This window comes from Paecilomyces variotii (genome assembly GCF_004022145.1).
Source record: "Paecilomyces variotii strain CBS 101075 chromosome Unknown C8Q69scaffold_10, whole genome shotgun sequence".
Lineage (NCBI taxonomy): Eukaryota > Fungi > Ascomycota > Eurotiomycetes > Eurotiales > Thermoascaceae > Paecilomyces > Paecilomyces variotii.
In genome coordinates, this window is record NW_021167149.1 from 399,877 (window position 1) to 414,367 (window position 14,491).

The window sequence follows — 14,491 nt, forward strand, 5'->3', positions numbered from 1 at the left end:
CTCACTCTATGCCGTTGGGTGATGATTGTCCGGAAAGCCGGGAAAATACAGAGTAATATCACCTCTGTACCAGGTTGTAATTATAGGATATTCTGCCCCACCCAAGATGGCTCTGCGGAACTGCCTCTTTGGGACAATCGGCCCAGAGCTGTCATACTCGAGAGAAGACAAACCATCCATCGTTTGCCGGACATGCAGATTTTGTGGAACACAAAGAATCACATTCTCTCCAGAAACGCCTTCTAGAAGACTGTCTGCTGACACAGCTGCATTCAGTTAACCAACTAACCTACATTACATGAACTTCTTGACGAACGAAAACGGCTTTTCGGCATCGAACCGAGTACTATACATAACTCTTGTGACATGCGATATCATATCCATGTCTTTTTTGCATAGTTATCTCAGGAGTATTCTGTATTCCCTACTTCCGACTTCGAGGGGCTCTTTCACCTTCTACTGTTGGCTCGAGTTCTTACCAGCTCAAGTAATGTGGTTATACTTATTTCTTCCTCACGAGTACTCTACATCCATTGGGCTAATAATGGCTTTGATCGTCGCTCAGACCATGCGGTTGACAGGCCCATGTTGCGATGACAAGGCTGGGTAGCCACTTCCGTCATCGCCTGTCCCCCCTCTCTTTTGTTCCTTACTCATATTAGTGCAGCTTTTATCCATCCATTTCCTAGGACGTTTGTTTCTTTCTCCCGCCTTTTGGCCGGCATTTACTGTAATCCAATCCCCATTCAAGCCAACTGATGCAAGAAACCTTCCACCATAGGCAGAAATCCGTTAGAATCTGATAATAATCATCGACGGCTCAATGAAGTGGCTCGTGTTGCACAGCAGTCCAGTAGTTCAGTCCCTTGCCTGCCGAACTTACGTCTCCCGTCCCTTTGATTCGACTCGGCACCCTGCATGTACTGTACATAGATGTTATCTCCTAGTCATACACGCGGACACTTGCACAGCAGCCAGCCATGATTGGACTTGGTTAGGTTAGACCTATTCTGTAGCCCATATCCCAGTTGTCCCTGGCTTTCAATTCGAGTAACAGTTCGGTTGATATCGGACCACAATGACCCGAGGGAGTAAATGCTTCTTCTTTTTCTTCTTCCCCCTGGATTTATTTTTCCATCCTTTGCAATGGCTGCATTCATATCAAGTCTGCATGGTGTATTCTACGTACGGGTATCATATGAGCGAGCTATATGTCTTGAACATGACTCTGCAAGCTGATAATCTATACTAGGATCGAACATGACGATTAGTATCAGCATTTATTCATGAAATCATTTCCCCCGATTGATAGTCATACAATATCGCGTCTCTGCCTAAGAAGTGTTATTAGGAACTGTCAAGCCTACAAAAACAACCAGAACAGCCGCGTAAGCAGCCGTGCTCGAAAGAACGTCCTTCAACCCTTCAATAAATAAGGCCATCATAAGACCAAATATAGACACGAACACCGATGTGGAAACCAGAGCGGTATAGAGTGTCCTGTGGAGGACCATCAGCCACATAGGTGCTATAAGCAAGATACCTCCTACAGCGGCTACCACCAATCGTTGCCGGAAACCCTTGACCCAGCTCTGCCGCAAGTTTCCGTCTCTTGTACCACCGATAGGGGCTGGTCTTATGTTGAGCGCCTCCCACGAGAGAATAGACTTCTCCCAACGCAGCGGGTCTGCTTCATTCTCCTTGTTCCTCATGGCTACTTGGAGCATAAGGCGATCTATAGCTCGCTCTCCAGTCACGATAAAAGGGTCTTCTTTCCGTAATGCATATTTTGCCATATAATCATAATCTTGCAAAGCTTGAACTATGACAGAGCTGCATCAGTGGGAAAGGAATCCGAATATATATAACTGATTCGAACCAATGGTAGACTCACCATACTGTCTCAAGTCCTCAGCCCAGCCTGAAGGTTCCATAGCGTCGTATCGTAGGTCAACTGCGTGATAGACTAACTTATGTTGGAGTTGTCGTAATCGTAAGCGTTGTAGCTCAGAGAGATCGATATTGTAACTCTCTTCGTTGCCTTTTAGCTCAGAATTAATTGCGCCGATTCCACATTGAAGGTGTTGATTGTTGTGTTCTGGTTGTCGTTCGTCTGGCATGATTTCGTGACCACGACTACTCAAACGCCGTTCTGACTTACGGTCTGAATCTTTATTCATCTTAGAGCGTTGTGTAAATATCATGCTAAACAGAGAGCCAACTGGTTTACAGATCTTTGTGATGAGATTAGGGCGATGGTGGTCGATGATCCAGGAAGGGTCCTCAAAGTCCAGAAAGGCGTGCCCATCATTTTCTCCGTGATTGCCTTCGAGATCAGGCTCGTGCTGGGCTCGGAAAAACATAATATAATGATTTTGAGTGTCAATAGAACACCATATGCGAATACTCTATGGTGCAGAAATAGCGTGCAAGAACGCGCTTTCGAACGATTGGAGCTGAAATTTTGAGTGATAGGCCTATTTTCCGTTGTATAGCTGGCAAAAGGGGCCAGCATTCCCTACTGTGAGAAAGATTCCCACAGTGGGAGCAATGTCCCCGTTCTAAACTCCTATTATTATCTTTTCTTTTAGATATAATTTGGTTGTTAACATACTTTTTCCCTTTAAACAGGTAAAGGCGGCAAGCGAATAGTCTAGTGGCGCGATAAAGGTAGGAGTAGGATACGCACGCGTTTGGTCTTAAATAAAGAAATTAAAGATAGCTTAAGCGTTATTTGCTTAACTAAGTATCAGTAGTTATAAATCACTGGCCGTTTAGTTTGGCTTTCGAGCACTTTATGGTTCGTCTGGTCAGTTTAAGAGACGAGAGAGAGGGGAAGTTGTCCGTCGAGGCGAGAGCCTAAGAGCCTTGCCGCCCCCACCCTCTTGCCCATTATTTGAAAAAAGAAACCATTACCATTCTGCGGCGGTGCAGCTCAGCTCCTGGGGCTGAGCTCGTCCTCAGCTGGGCTGAAGTGTATGCCCTGTCCCGCATTTTCGCCTGATCGTGGCTACCTCTATGCGCAAACGATCCTTCTAATATGGTCACTAAGTAGGGCTCGCCAAGTGCAGAATTGTTCCCTCTATTCACCTCTACCTTACTATCATACCTTACTCGATTGATGACGGGATTTTACTCTGTTTACTACATACCTCAATAGTGTCTTTGAGGCGCCAGGTTTCCGGTTAAGCCAATCTCAATAGCGATTGAGTCAATGTCGTCTAAAATACTCATTTTAAACTCCATTCTCCAATAGCCGTATTCTCGTCGCTTTTTCATACCCGCCATTGGCCCACCGCTATAAAGAATATTTGGAGAGGCCTGAAAATGCCTACGACGACAAACATGAATGGGGAGTCATTATTTTGCAGAGACAGGTGGTGTCCATCGTCCTCCCCCCAGGCATAACCTTTGAGTCCCCAAGCGACTCTAAGGATGCCGTTCTGGTTTTCGAAGACGAAATGATGGCGGTAAATTGGGAAAAAAAAAAAAAAGATGATACTGTGGGAGAAGACTACGAAGCACGAAGGTCCAAAGCGAAGCATTTCACGGTCATTTACAGTAGGGCAACTCACCGAAAAGTTGAGTCTACCAAGACAAACATATCCGCTTTACCACACGGAACCGCTTTACCACATGCAGGCGGCAAGGCAACAAATAATGCCGAGTCCAAAACCATTTGGACAGTTTTCGGATTCATTTATAAGACAATTCAGGGAAGGGCAGAATTAGATAGCTTATGTTCTAGTTAGATATCAAAACTAGCACTTGCTTATCGTCTTCTCATATATGTATATTACCAAACCACAGCCCATAGAAAATGTTAGAGAGCCAAGCAAACCAACTAGGAATTCTCCTTTTTGGTTGTCTGGCAGAAAGCCGTCAGAAACCTTGATAATCTATTCGAGATAACTATGGACCGGGTCTCTGAGTAAGATTGTCACAAAGGGTATCCAGCATCGCAGGAGTTGCGCTTGGTGGCTCGAGTGCGGAGACTACTGGGTGGCTGCATGTATGTATTTTCGTATATTGGGGACAGAACGCTCGATACATTTGCTATCTAGTTGGCAATTCTGTAGATGGCCGCGCATCACACGGCCCTTATTATTGCTTACCTAGTTAACCATGGTGTGTATTATATGTACAAGCCCTCCGCTTGATCGGACTGCCATGCTACTCCCCATATGCGATCACGGATGCGTTGTTTTTCAATCTCTCCTTCTGACTTGCGTGAATTCGGGACAATACTTCGAAAAATTGAGCTGAGGGCCTCTTAGTCGCTGACATCACCCGGCATACCTAGGTACAATCGCCCGACTTCAAAGCGCGCTAGTAATTTAGGACAACCATACAATTTGGCCAACTACATCCCATGGAGAAGTCATTGGCAGTTTGCAACTGTGGTGCCAAACTATCGACGTGCCCACGTACTGTGTACTCAATTCTCCTGTTTATATGCACCAGATAATGCATATCCACGGCATCTTTCAATACTCAACTGGGTCCCGAAGGAGATACGCTAGGATTCTCCATTATTACTACCTAGGCCAACCTGGATAGCAGTCACATTTTCAGAGATAACTTTTGGCTTTTTCTGGGCATATCTTCATCCCGTTTAGGGTGACATGTCCGCTCTTCCACGTGGGGTGGATGAGCAGACGAAACACCACGGGAATGACTGCCAGATCGCAAATTGCATCATGAAAGGAGAGCTGATCACCGACAACACCATCACCAAACTCTGCACTCGGCACACCGCTACAGAAGAATCATTCCATTGATGCCCCTGGTTGTCATGATCGGACCGAGCCTTTACCACTCTCCGGCACTGGCCGCCCAGCCGCCACCATTGCCAGCGTTGCCAGCATTGTCGGTGTTCTCCTCTCCAAAACCGCCAGCATCCTCGCCCAAGGGGACATCGGGATCTCCTCCACCGAAGCCCGCGTACTCGTCGGTTTCGGCAGCAGGCTTCTGGCAACGCTTGGAGGTGTGTCCCACTTGCTACTCGTTAGAATTGTTTACCATAGCCAGAAGCTAAAGAAAGTGCTTACTTTCACCGCAGTTGTTACACTTCACTTTGTCCCAATTCTTTTTCTCGGTGCAGTCGCGGCTGTAGTGACCAACTGGCAATGGCCTAGTCAGAAGGGTCCTTGTATTTTGTCCCGGATGGGCTTCTCACCTTGATCACAGTTACGGCAGGTGACAGTGGAGACATCGCGAGGTTTGTCGCAGTCGCGCGCCATGTGGTCCTCAGATCTATAGACATTAGTGGTCACACTGGCCAGAAAACTTGTCTATACTTACCCGCAGTTACGGCAGGTTCGAGCTCCACCACCTTGTGGACAATCCTTCGCAAAATGACCGACTAGGTAGCGTTATCTGTCAATATTGGTTTTCTCTCATGGAAACGGCACCCCATACCTTCGTTGCATTTCTTGCACTCAACCCCTTCCGCAGAACGCGGCTCAGTGCATTCAGATGCTTTGTGCTCGGTGGAACTGCCCAATGTTAGTGATTGATCTAAAGACAGAGAACCTTCTCTATAGACTTACCCGCAGTTGCGGCAAGCAAACCGATCACGGCGCTTTTCAGTACAGTCTCGAGCACGATGGCCAACATTTCCACAGTTGACACATTTGACCTCCACACGTTCGATGGTATTGCGTTCCTGCTTGCAGGCTTTCGAACCATGTCCCATTTCTACACAACCCCGTTAATATGGTGATCATTTCGAGATTGTACACAGGGATTTACTTACCGCCACAGTTGGAGCACTTGGGGATCTGACGGTCATAGGGGAGCCCGGCGTCCGCGAGGCGCTCGATATTCTCTTCGGGGTTTGATGGCCAGCGGTCCTTGAGGTTTGCACGCTGTGGCTTCGGGCGGAAGTAGAATCCCACCACATATTTGCAGTCAAGCTTTCCCTGAAGATTGATGAGACTTCTGCAGTCGCCGACCTCTTTCTCCTATTTGGCGGACAATCAGCTCTCAGTTCATTTGTACAGCCTGTAAGCATGGTGATATTACCAGAGCAATGAGGAAAACTTTGAAGTCCTCCTCTCGCATCTTCTTTTCAATGTCCGCAAAAGTGGCCTGCGGGACCGCTTTGGAGTAAATCTTCATACCCTACAGTCATGTCAGCTGCATTGAAAGCCGAATCTTCAGGAGAGCATCTTACCTCACGGAAGTCCTCGAGATCCTGTTCATCACTAGCTTTCTTGAGGACAGCCCAAGCTTCTTCCGGGGTTTTATCAGGAATGTCGTTCAGGTCAAACTTGCGATGTTCAGTGCAGTCTTTGGCCAGATGTCCTATTACGAGATGACATCAGTATCTTCCACGACATATGCTTTGAAGGGTACTGTCACATTACCTTCTTTCTTGCAGTTCTTGCAAATATCAGCCGGTTTTTCCGGGCATTCGGAAGCAGGGTGACCTTCCTGGTTGCAAATACGGCAGGTCCCTTTAAAGACGCGAGGCTTGGTACATTCTGCCTTCGAGTGGCTGAATCATGTTTAGCACCGATTGAGAAAATCCCGCATGGCTCCCCAAGGACTCACCCTTCTTCACCACAGTTGAAGCATGCTCCCATCTTACGAGGCTCAGGGCAATCGCGGACGAAATGACCTTCTTGTCCACAGCTTTGCAGATGTGTCAGACTCTGTATGATCTTCGATTGACATCAACTTACTTGCGGCAGCTACCATCCTTCGCTGGACCATCTGCGTTGGGAGTCATTGGGTCCCAGTTCTCTTTACCACCCGCGGCTGGGCCTGCGGCAGGGTCCGCCGCGAAATCAGCATCCAGATTGCCATTTCCATAGCTGGTCTCTTTCAACGCCGCTATATATTATCAGACAGATTAGTTCTGATCAAGGTCTGCATTCTGTCTGAATGCGTGACACGAATGTCCGCTGTTGACACTCGAGACTTTCATCGATAACAAGAGCAGCAGATTATAGAGTGATCTCTACTTACCGTCACCATCATCCCAACCACCATCAGGAGCCCAATCACCCGCCATCTTGGATGAGACTGCTTGTCGAATCTATGTGGCACGAGTAAGCTCCACGATGTTTCACAGAGTGGGCTTCAAAACGCGTAAAGGCACGTCTGCATCTTCATGTACAGTGAATCAAATACAGGAGGATGCAAGAGTGGAGTGCAAGATCAACGACAAAGAGGAATTGTCAAGGTCTCTTCACTGGAGGAGCCAGCAACACCAGCCAAAAGCAGGAGCCTCTGTCACCAGGAGAGGAGATGATGGAAAGGATAAAAAGCTGGAAAGCAAAGGGACTTACAAGGGTTCTTAGGATGGTATCAATTTGCTGGAATGGCAGTGTGGGATGTCGAGGAGGAACACCAAGTGAGGGGAGGAGTAGGCAGTGGCAGAAAAGGAAACAGACGCGTCCATGTACACGTTCTCTGGGTGACAGCACCACATCTGACCGGACGTGCACCCGTCCCTCTTTGGTCAAAGAAATTTTTGTTTGATGTGGCTCCCTTGCTCCCTTCTGCCAATATTCTGTGTCTTCTTATGGAGCTTTCCAACTACTCTTTGCATTAGTATTCTGTACCCTCAGCTACCCCTGAGAATCACAATTAGTCTCAGAATGCTCCATGAAATACAGTGTTAGGGAATCAGCAAAGATACATTAGATTATGTTTTATCAATTTCCTTCGTAGTAGGCTTAAAAATTCTTTGCTTTATATCGGGTACATGCATTGCTACTTGTAGAAAGCCTAGATGCAAACGCGACCCGTTTCAAATGCAGTCTATGATCAACAGATGCCTATTTCTGCTATTAGTCTACTTATTACTGAGTGTCTACGAGATTCAGAATCTTGATCGTTATTCGCATCAAATTAAGTCGCAACCTTGTCTCAAATTGGTTCTCGTTCACAGACAGTCTTCGCTAACAGCCACGAGCACGAATGCCCTATGGGGTCTGGTTGAAATCATAGCTATTACCAAAACCACGATTCAGATAACTCGATAGCGCTTTTTCCCTCGAGATCCAGTCGACCGGAACCTCCAACCCAGATTGTCCCTCGATGACTGTGCGAATTTCCTCAGCAAACTCCAGTCGCATGGGATTTCTATACCAGGGTGCAAAATGGACTAGAGGGAAGTCAGAGCTATTGAATTGAAGGCATATCATGGATTGAACTTACTCATTGCTAGCATGACTCTTGGATCTGGCGTATGATTGCCCTTCCCTGCATGCCATAGATGAAGGTCTCGTATGACAATTGATCCTTTCTTCACGAAAGGTTGAGAGGGCGGCCTTGTGGCCCTTCTCTCCTCCAAGAGGTGTGATTTTATCCTTCCACTCGCCCTTTCTCCGTGGCGACCATCTTGAGCGTCCAGATCCGCATTGTTTTGGGTTCCTAACCACACTTCCGTAGAACCGTTGTTTGGAGTCATTGTGATCAATGGCACATTGATAACGAGGGCAAATGGATGAGCCGGATGCGCAAAGTCAGCGTCTGTATGCACTGGTTGCGACTGAGGAGGCGATTCTGGCGTCGGAGGCATTGCCGTATTCCCTGAGCAAAATGTCCATTTTGGGCGCGGTCCTAGGAACGTAGATGTGACTTGTGAAGTAACTGGGTCTGAAAGCTGTCAGCATCTATGTGAAATGTATACTGAAATAGACCCGGACTCACTCAAGAAGATGCTCCTGTGGAAATGTTCCAGTATCGGAGGAGGATCCTGCTGAATATTCCCAGGGTTGTAGTTAAACGGACTGTCAGGTTTGTCTCGAAGAACGTATGCATCTCTTGTCATGACTTCGTTCAGGGCGTCCAAAGAGCCGTGATCGACCACATCTTCTATCACAACTAAACCGTCCTTGTGTAGACTTCCGATAGCGGTCTCGAGATTCTGCGATGAAAGCTGTAAACGATCAACTTCATCTTTGGAAGGGGTTATGGTGATGGGAAGGGGATTGCCGCGCTGAAATGCATTCCCTGAAGCGAACCGCCGTTGTGGAAGGAAAATACTAGCATTTCGCAACAAGGGTTTCAACATAATCTCGGATATCGGAAATGGTCAGGTAGCGTAGACAGTTATCTCAGTGCTTGCCGTGCGATGTTGGCTTTCGACATCTTGTTCGCGCGGGGATATCCATGAGTTTATATATTGTGGACAAGTACTGTATAGTTATTGCGTACCTGTTTCTGACCAATAATGACAGCTTTCTTTCTTCTTTTTTTTGTTTCATCATATTATAGACTAGCTGAAGAGGTCTAGCATCAATGATTTCCGGGCGTTCGTAAACTGCTACGGAGTGGAACCAACCCTTCGTTGGTCTCGTCTTTCGCCCGCAATATGCATCCCTCGTCTTTCCTCCCCCGCATTCTCGCAAAACTCGGTAAACGGAGTACATTATCGTCGAGCGCATAATATGCCTAGACCCAGACAAGAGAACCGTAAATGATAGATCCTAAGCATTGTTTCTACCCAGAACCCAAACACTGAGACTGCACCAGGCTGGTATGACTCGAAGCATGCGATGGTTCAGTACAATACGCTGACAGCCGACCCCCGATCAAACGTTCCAGTCAAACCTGTCGTCTTCGTAAAGTGAAATGTCTGTCTTACGTTGGATTAAGTTCCTTGCTCGAGGCTAATGCGATACTAACAGGCGACGGATCGTTTCCCATATGTCGCACTTGTCAAAGGAGTGGGCGAATCTGCGAAAGAGAGATTCCGAATCACTCGTCAAACCATCGATCGTCCACGCAAGATACCACAGAGAAAGGGTATAACAACTCACAGCGACAGAATCTGCAATTACTCGATCTCCCTACTCCAGAGTACCCACGCAGTTCCCTGAAGAATCGTCGTGTCTGTTCCATTTTCCAACATTACATCAAAAATCTGGCGTCGTGGTATGATCTAAATGACAGATTGCGACGGTTTGAGGACGTTGTCCCTCGACATGCTCTTGATGACTCTCTTCTATTCAGCGCCGTGATTGCTTTCTCGGCGATACACCTGAGCAGGCTTAACCATCAGACAGAATTCCAATACATTGCAGAGTTCTATCACCTGGAGAGCATTCGAAGGTTGATAGCAGTGACAAATAACGGTGAACGAATTCATAATGGAGCCACTCTAGCAGCTATGTGTCTGCTTCGCTCATACGAGATACTTGCTGGTAAGCTAGTGATATTACAACACACAGGAATAACCTCTACAGGGCTACAATGTCAATTTGAGATGCGGTTCTGACACTTTAACCAGAGAACGTTGGTACTCAAAGCCATCTTCACGGGTCGTCATCGCTCTTGGCAGGTCAGCAAATTCAAATAGGTGCAGATTTGATAAGTGCAGGATTCTGGAATTATCTGCGAGAAGACATCACAGTTGCTCTGATGGAGAAACGCCCGTTGAAGATTGATCTATCGAACGTCTCGATGCCGAACCCCATTGAAGATAACGACAGAGCGAACGCGATCAGTCAATTATTAGGGATCGTGATCAATCGCTGCCTAGGAAAAGACGCACCGGCTCTTGCTTTGTCTGAATGGACATCACTTCAGACAGACTTAGACCGATGGAAGGCAGATTTGCCTCGGACATTCGAGCCTGTCTCACTTTCGAGTCCTCGAAAGAGCAAGTTCCCGGAGCTTGTCATGTTCCACGGATGGCACAGTAAGTTGCATATTCAACGGATTTATAATATTCTTAACTAATTACTTTTCAGTTGCCGCTATGCAATACTATTATACAGCCGAGAGTATTCTCACTCTCGCTGCACCGACCTCCGCAGGCCAGAACGCGTGGCAGAAGACAGAGCATATCAATAACATGCGTCGAAAGTTGGCATCCAATGCCATCCAGCTCTGCAGCTTGGCCATATCAAATGAGTCCAATGCCGCTAGAGTCAACGCCTTTGGTCCCATTTGTTTCTGTGAGTTTCGAGTTTACAGACGATCAAAGTAGCAGGATCACGGACGCTAACTTTCAGTCTTTGTGTTTAGGCGGGCCCTGGATCACTGATGCAGAGCAGCGTATTGAACTTGTCGGCGCATTGAGGCTATGGCAAGATATAACCGCTTGGCCTGTCGATACGATTATACACACCCTCTCCACAGCGTGGCAAACAGAATGACGCTCACGACTGACTTATGCGGAGCACATCCCTCTTGGAAGTATTAAAAATGAGAACGGCTCAACCGTGGTCAAATTTCGAAAGCATTGTATACTGCGCAAAATTCCTGGACGTTACGCTACCAACTTGAAACTCAAAAGTTGAAGTACACATGGCATTGAAGCTAGAACAAAAAACACAACAGAAAGGGAACAAGCAGCCACGAGCCCTCGAGTACTTCATTCCAGGGTGCCGTGTCGAGAAGTTGCCATAACCGCACGTTAAATTCATCTGAAGAGTCTGCTCAGCATTCCTCCGGCAAGGTTGCTCACGATGCCACCAGAAAATGCTCTGTTTGCCAAGTTGGACGCCTGGCTGAAACGGTCACATCGGGAGAATGCCACGGTGTTTGTGATAGTGAGAACAAGGGCAATAGCTAGATATATGTTAGCTACTCGAATCTTGCAGGGACGTTGCCTAGTAGCGACCGCGCAACTTACCAACTAGACTAAGCCAGATAACATTGTTCAATCTCACGATCGCCAGGATCGCAAGTCCGATCCAGAGTGCCGGAGTCGCATACATGCTCAGCCAGAAAAACCTCTTGTCGGTAGCATTGATGGTGCGTGTGTTCGGATCCGAGCTCTCGAAGACCCAATGCGAATCGCCCGTTGCTGTATTAACTTCGTTCCACCAGCGCAAGCCGACTAATCGGCGACCAGCAATATTCTTGAGATAGTAAAAATCGGCAGAGAGGAGAAGGAGAGTAATAATGAAGACCAGAATACTAAATGCGCAGCAGTTTGTCAGCATCCTAAGTATCCGCAGCCACTTAGGCAAGCATATATAGGAGCTCGCGGGAAACGTACAAGTTGTCGATGAAAAGAACACCGAATAGATACATGAGCAGACTTCCTACACATAGCGCATCACTATCAGCATTCATAGGCGGTATCGTAACTCCCACATGACAGGTTAGACAAACCGATCCTAAAGCCCAGAAAGAACAAGAGCGTAAGCGGATGCGCGCTCAGGCGCCAATTCAGCTCACCGATCTGTGGCTGATCCATGATGGGATGAACACCCTGCTGAAAACAGGAGTTCCGGAATTGAAACTTTTATTTCTCTCCTTCGACCGTGAGGTCACCGCAAGTTGTTCAGGCCAGGGACATTTGTCCGCATGTCAGAGGGAGACGTAGCCGTGTCAACGCGTGTACAGTTAGGGCGGTGAGGTGCGGCAGAATGTATGCCTACTACAGTACTTTAGGAGCCGATTACAACCTCGATACTATGACTCGATATGAAGCTGTTCGTAGGATCAATTCCTTCATTGTTCTTTTATATCCCGTTAATTTGCATGCTAGAAATGATACTGCTATTGCAACACCGGAACGCTCCTAACTGCAATATGTGATCCAGAAACAATAAGGTGCCGCCACCGTTCAAGTGATACGCAACTAAGATAGAAGGAGGAGGGTATCGACCTGTGAAATACGAATCTAGAGAAGCCCAAACAAATCCGACAGGTCCATGAAAATAATATGTGGAGAGCTGGGATTCTATTCTTTTGCCGGCGACATACCACAGGAGTAGCTCGGCTAAGGTTAGTCCCGACTTAACTTAATCGCCGAACGCTAAGAATGATAACCATCTCCCCGACATCCAGCATAACAGCTTCTGCTGGGCATTGTTGCGCTATAATCTCATTATCTGTTTTGATCCTGTGTGGTATATAAGTCGGTCATTTAGAAATGGCCGCCAGAAATACCTTGCGACGAGCTCTGCTCTATGGTAAGTACCATCTGCTGAAGAGATCCTCGGGAGCTTTCCCCGCAACTGCTCTACAGCTTCCTCCGCTTCGAACTAGAGCATGGCCTGTCAAGCAAAGATAACAGAGAGTCCTAGACGCTAATAGCTTCTATAGTCCCCGGCTCATCACAGCGCTTTCTCGACAAATCACGTAGTCTAAAAGCCGACTGTGTCGCATATGATCTTGAGGACAGCGTCACTCCGCATAAGAAGGCGGAAGCGCGGAGCTTGGTGCGGAGAGCTCTCGATCAGCCCGCTCCGGCAAACATAAAAGAACGTGCAGTTCGAATCAATTCAGTCGATAGTGGTTTAGCTCTTGCAGACCTCACAGAAGTGGTGAGATATGCCGTATGCAGTTAAACAACCCGTATGGGTCATCTGGCTAATAATGTTTCGAATCAAACGGCAGCTTCAATCACCCAACCTCACCACCCTCGTTATACCGAAAGTAAACTCAGCTTCAGATCTAACATTCGTGACTGACGTGATCACCCACACACTTTCAACATTGCCGCCAGAACAGCAAAACCCGAACAGACCCCCGATCTCTCTGCTCGCCCTCGTCGAATCCGCCAAGTCCATCACCAATCTCACGCAGATATGTTCTGCCAGCCCGCTTCTTCAAGGCCTCATCTTCGCCGCCGAAGACTTTGCTCTTGACCTCAGCATCACCCGTACCCCATCATTGACTGAGTTTCTCTTCGCGCGTTCCGCCATCGCAACCGCCGCTCGTGCCGCCGAGCTCCCATCCACAATCGATCTTGTATGCACAGCATATAAGTCCAGCGATGGCTCCCCACCAGCAGTCTTGGAAGAAGAATGCCGTGGCGGCAAACGGCTTGGTTTCAACGGGAAGCAATGCATCCACCCCTCGCAGGTGGAAACAGTGCAGAGGATCTTCAGCCCAGAAACGGACGAGGTAGAGTGGGCAGTGCGTGTCGTCATTGCAGATGAAAAAGCCGCGGCAGCAGGGCGCGGGGCCTGGACACTGGACGGCAAGATGATCGATGTCCCCGTGGCAGAAAAGGCAAAAGCGATCGTTCGGAGAGCCGACGCTTGTGGAATCAACATTGAGGAGATCCGGGAGAAGTGGAAGGGGCAGGAACCAGAGTAGATTTGTGTAATGTCTTCAAGCAGAAGACGAAACCAAGAGGCTATAGTAGCTCATATTTATATCGAACCTTTCGATATTTTCACATATACGAGAAAGTACGTACAAACGCACAATATTCTGTCTCTGATATTGAAGCATACATATATATCACCTTTATATAGAGTACAATTTCAATCCAAACAAGTCAATTTCCTCGAGTCAAGACTAGACTCTTGAAGTTACTATCCATCCAACACTGCCCCCTTTCCCTTCGCAGCTGGCTAGAGGTAGGTGTTTACTACATAGACCTAGGCCAGTGATTAAGTTCCAAAAGCTAGGTAGTTAGTTAACTACTCTTCATCTGGTCCCTCCGTACATACCATACAACCTCCTCCCTCAACGCAACCCACGTGATAACAAAGAACACCCCCCTCCCCCCGACACTCCCCCCCAGTCACCAACACTCTATATATACCACAACAAAGGTTCA

At 47.5% G+C, this 14,491-nt stretch overlaps 7 protein-coding genes across 7 annotated transcripts; 3 read left to right on the forward strand and 4 right to left on the reverse strand.

Annotated features, from left to right (window-relative positions):
- The first annotated feature begins 219 nt into the window (after positions 1–219).
- On the forward strand, positions 220–778 carry C8Q69DRAFT_63674 (hypothetical protein). The gene has a single exon (XM_028633864.1). The coding sequence runs from the start codon at positions 299–301 to the stop codon at positions 608–610; it is 312 nt and encodes a 103-aa protein (XP_028482873.1). The 5' UTR covers positions 220–298; the 3' UTR covers positions 611–778.
- Positions 779–1,153: 375 nt separating this feature from the next.
- Positions 1,154–2,839, reverse strand: C8Q69DRAFT_475587 (hypothetical protein). The gene is made up of 3 exons (XM_028631202.1): positions 2,615–2,839; positions 1,895–2,561; positions 1,154–1,822 (listed from the first exon to the last, which is right to left on the reverse strand). Exons 2-3 carry the CDS (start codon positions 2,361–2,363, stop codon positions 1,335–1,337), a joined length of 957 nt encoding a protein of 318 aa, XP_028482874.1. The 5' UTR covers positions 2,364–2,561; positions 2,615–2,839; the 3' UTR covers positions 1,154–1,334.
- A 2,060-nt stretch (positions 2,840–4,899) lies between these two features.
- Positions 4,900–6,318, reverse strand: C8Q69DRAFT_63753 (hypothetical protein). The gene is made up of 7 exons (XM_028633865.1): positions 5,759–6,318; positions 5,553–5,700; positions 5,422–5,498; positions 5,305–5,365; positions 5,180–5,256; positions 5,052–5,123; positions 4,900–4,997 (listed from the first exon to the last, which is right to left on the reverse strand). Exons 1-6 carry the CDS (start codon positions 6,014–6,016, stop codon positions 5,073–5,075), a joined length of 672 nt encoding a protein of 223 aa, XP_028482875.1. The 5' UTR covers positions 6,017–6,318; the 3' UTR covers positions 4,900–4,997; positions 5,052–5,072.
- Positions 6,319–7,796: 1,478 nt separating this feature from the next.
- C8Q69DRAFT_475596 (phytanoyl-CoA dioxygenase) lies at positions 7,797–9,283 on the reverse strand. Its single transcript, XM_028631203.1, has 3 exons — positions 8,668–9,283; positions 8,173–8,613; positions 7,797–8,119 (listed from the first exon to the last, which is right to left on the reverse strand). Exons 1-3 carry the CDS (start codon positions 9,029–9,031, stop codon positions 7,938–7,940), a joined length of 987 nt encoding a protein of 328 aa, XP_028482876.1. The 5' UTR covers positions 9,032–9,283; the 3' UTR covers positions 7,797–7,937.
- An 87-nt stretch (positions 9,284–9,370) lies between these two features.
- Positions 9,371–11,150, forward strand: C8Q69DRAFT_63775 (hypothetical protein). Its single transcript, XM_028633866.1, has 7 exons — positions 9,371–9,432; positions 9,493–9,496; positions 9,565–9,593; positions 9,648–10,163; positions 10,250–10,660; positions 10,713–10,919; positions 10,990–11,150. The coding sequence occupies exons 1-7, from the start codon at positions 9,408–9,410 to the stop codon at positions 11,118–11,120; spliced, it is 1,323 nt and encodes a 440-aa protein (XP_028482877.1). The 5' UTR covers positions 9,371–9,407; the 3' UTR covers positions 11,121–11,150.
- Positions 10,907–12,341, reverse strand: C8Q69DRAFT_475608 (putative clathrin-coated vesicle protein). The gene is made up of 4 exons (XM_028631204.1): positions 12,085–12,341; positions 11,969–12,014; positions 11,600–11,886; positions 10,907–11,535 (listed from the first exon to the last, which is right to left on the reverse strand). The coding sequence occupies exons 1-4, from the start codon at positions 12,167–12,169 to the stop codon at positions 11,387–11,389; spliced, it is 567 nt and encodes a 188-aa protein (XP_028482878.1). The 5' UTR covers positions 12,170–12,341; the 3' UTR covers positions 10,907–11,386.
- A 386-nt stretch (positions 12,342–12,727) lies between these two features.
- C8Q69DRAFT_475610 (Pyruvate/Phosphoenolpyruvate kinase-like domain-containing protein) lies at positions 12,728–14,295 on the forward strand. Its single transcript, XM_028631205.1, has 3 exons — positions 12,728–12,890; positions 13,024–13,244; positions 13,318–14,295. The coding sequence occupies exons 1-3, from the start codon at positions 12,851–12,853 to the stop codon at positions 14,020–14,022; spliced, it is 966 nt and encodes a 321-aa protein (XP_028482879.1). The 5' UTR covers positions 12,728–12,850; the 3' UTR covers positions 14,023–14,295.
- Positions 14,296–14,491: the final 196 nt, after the last annotated feature.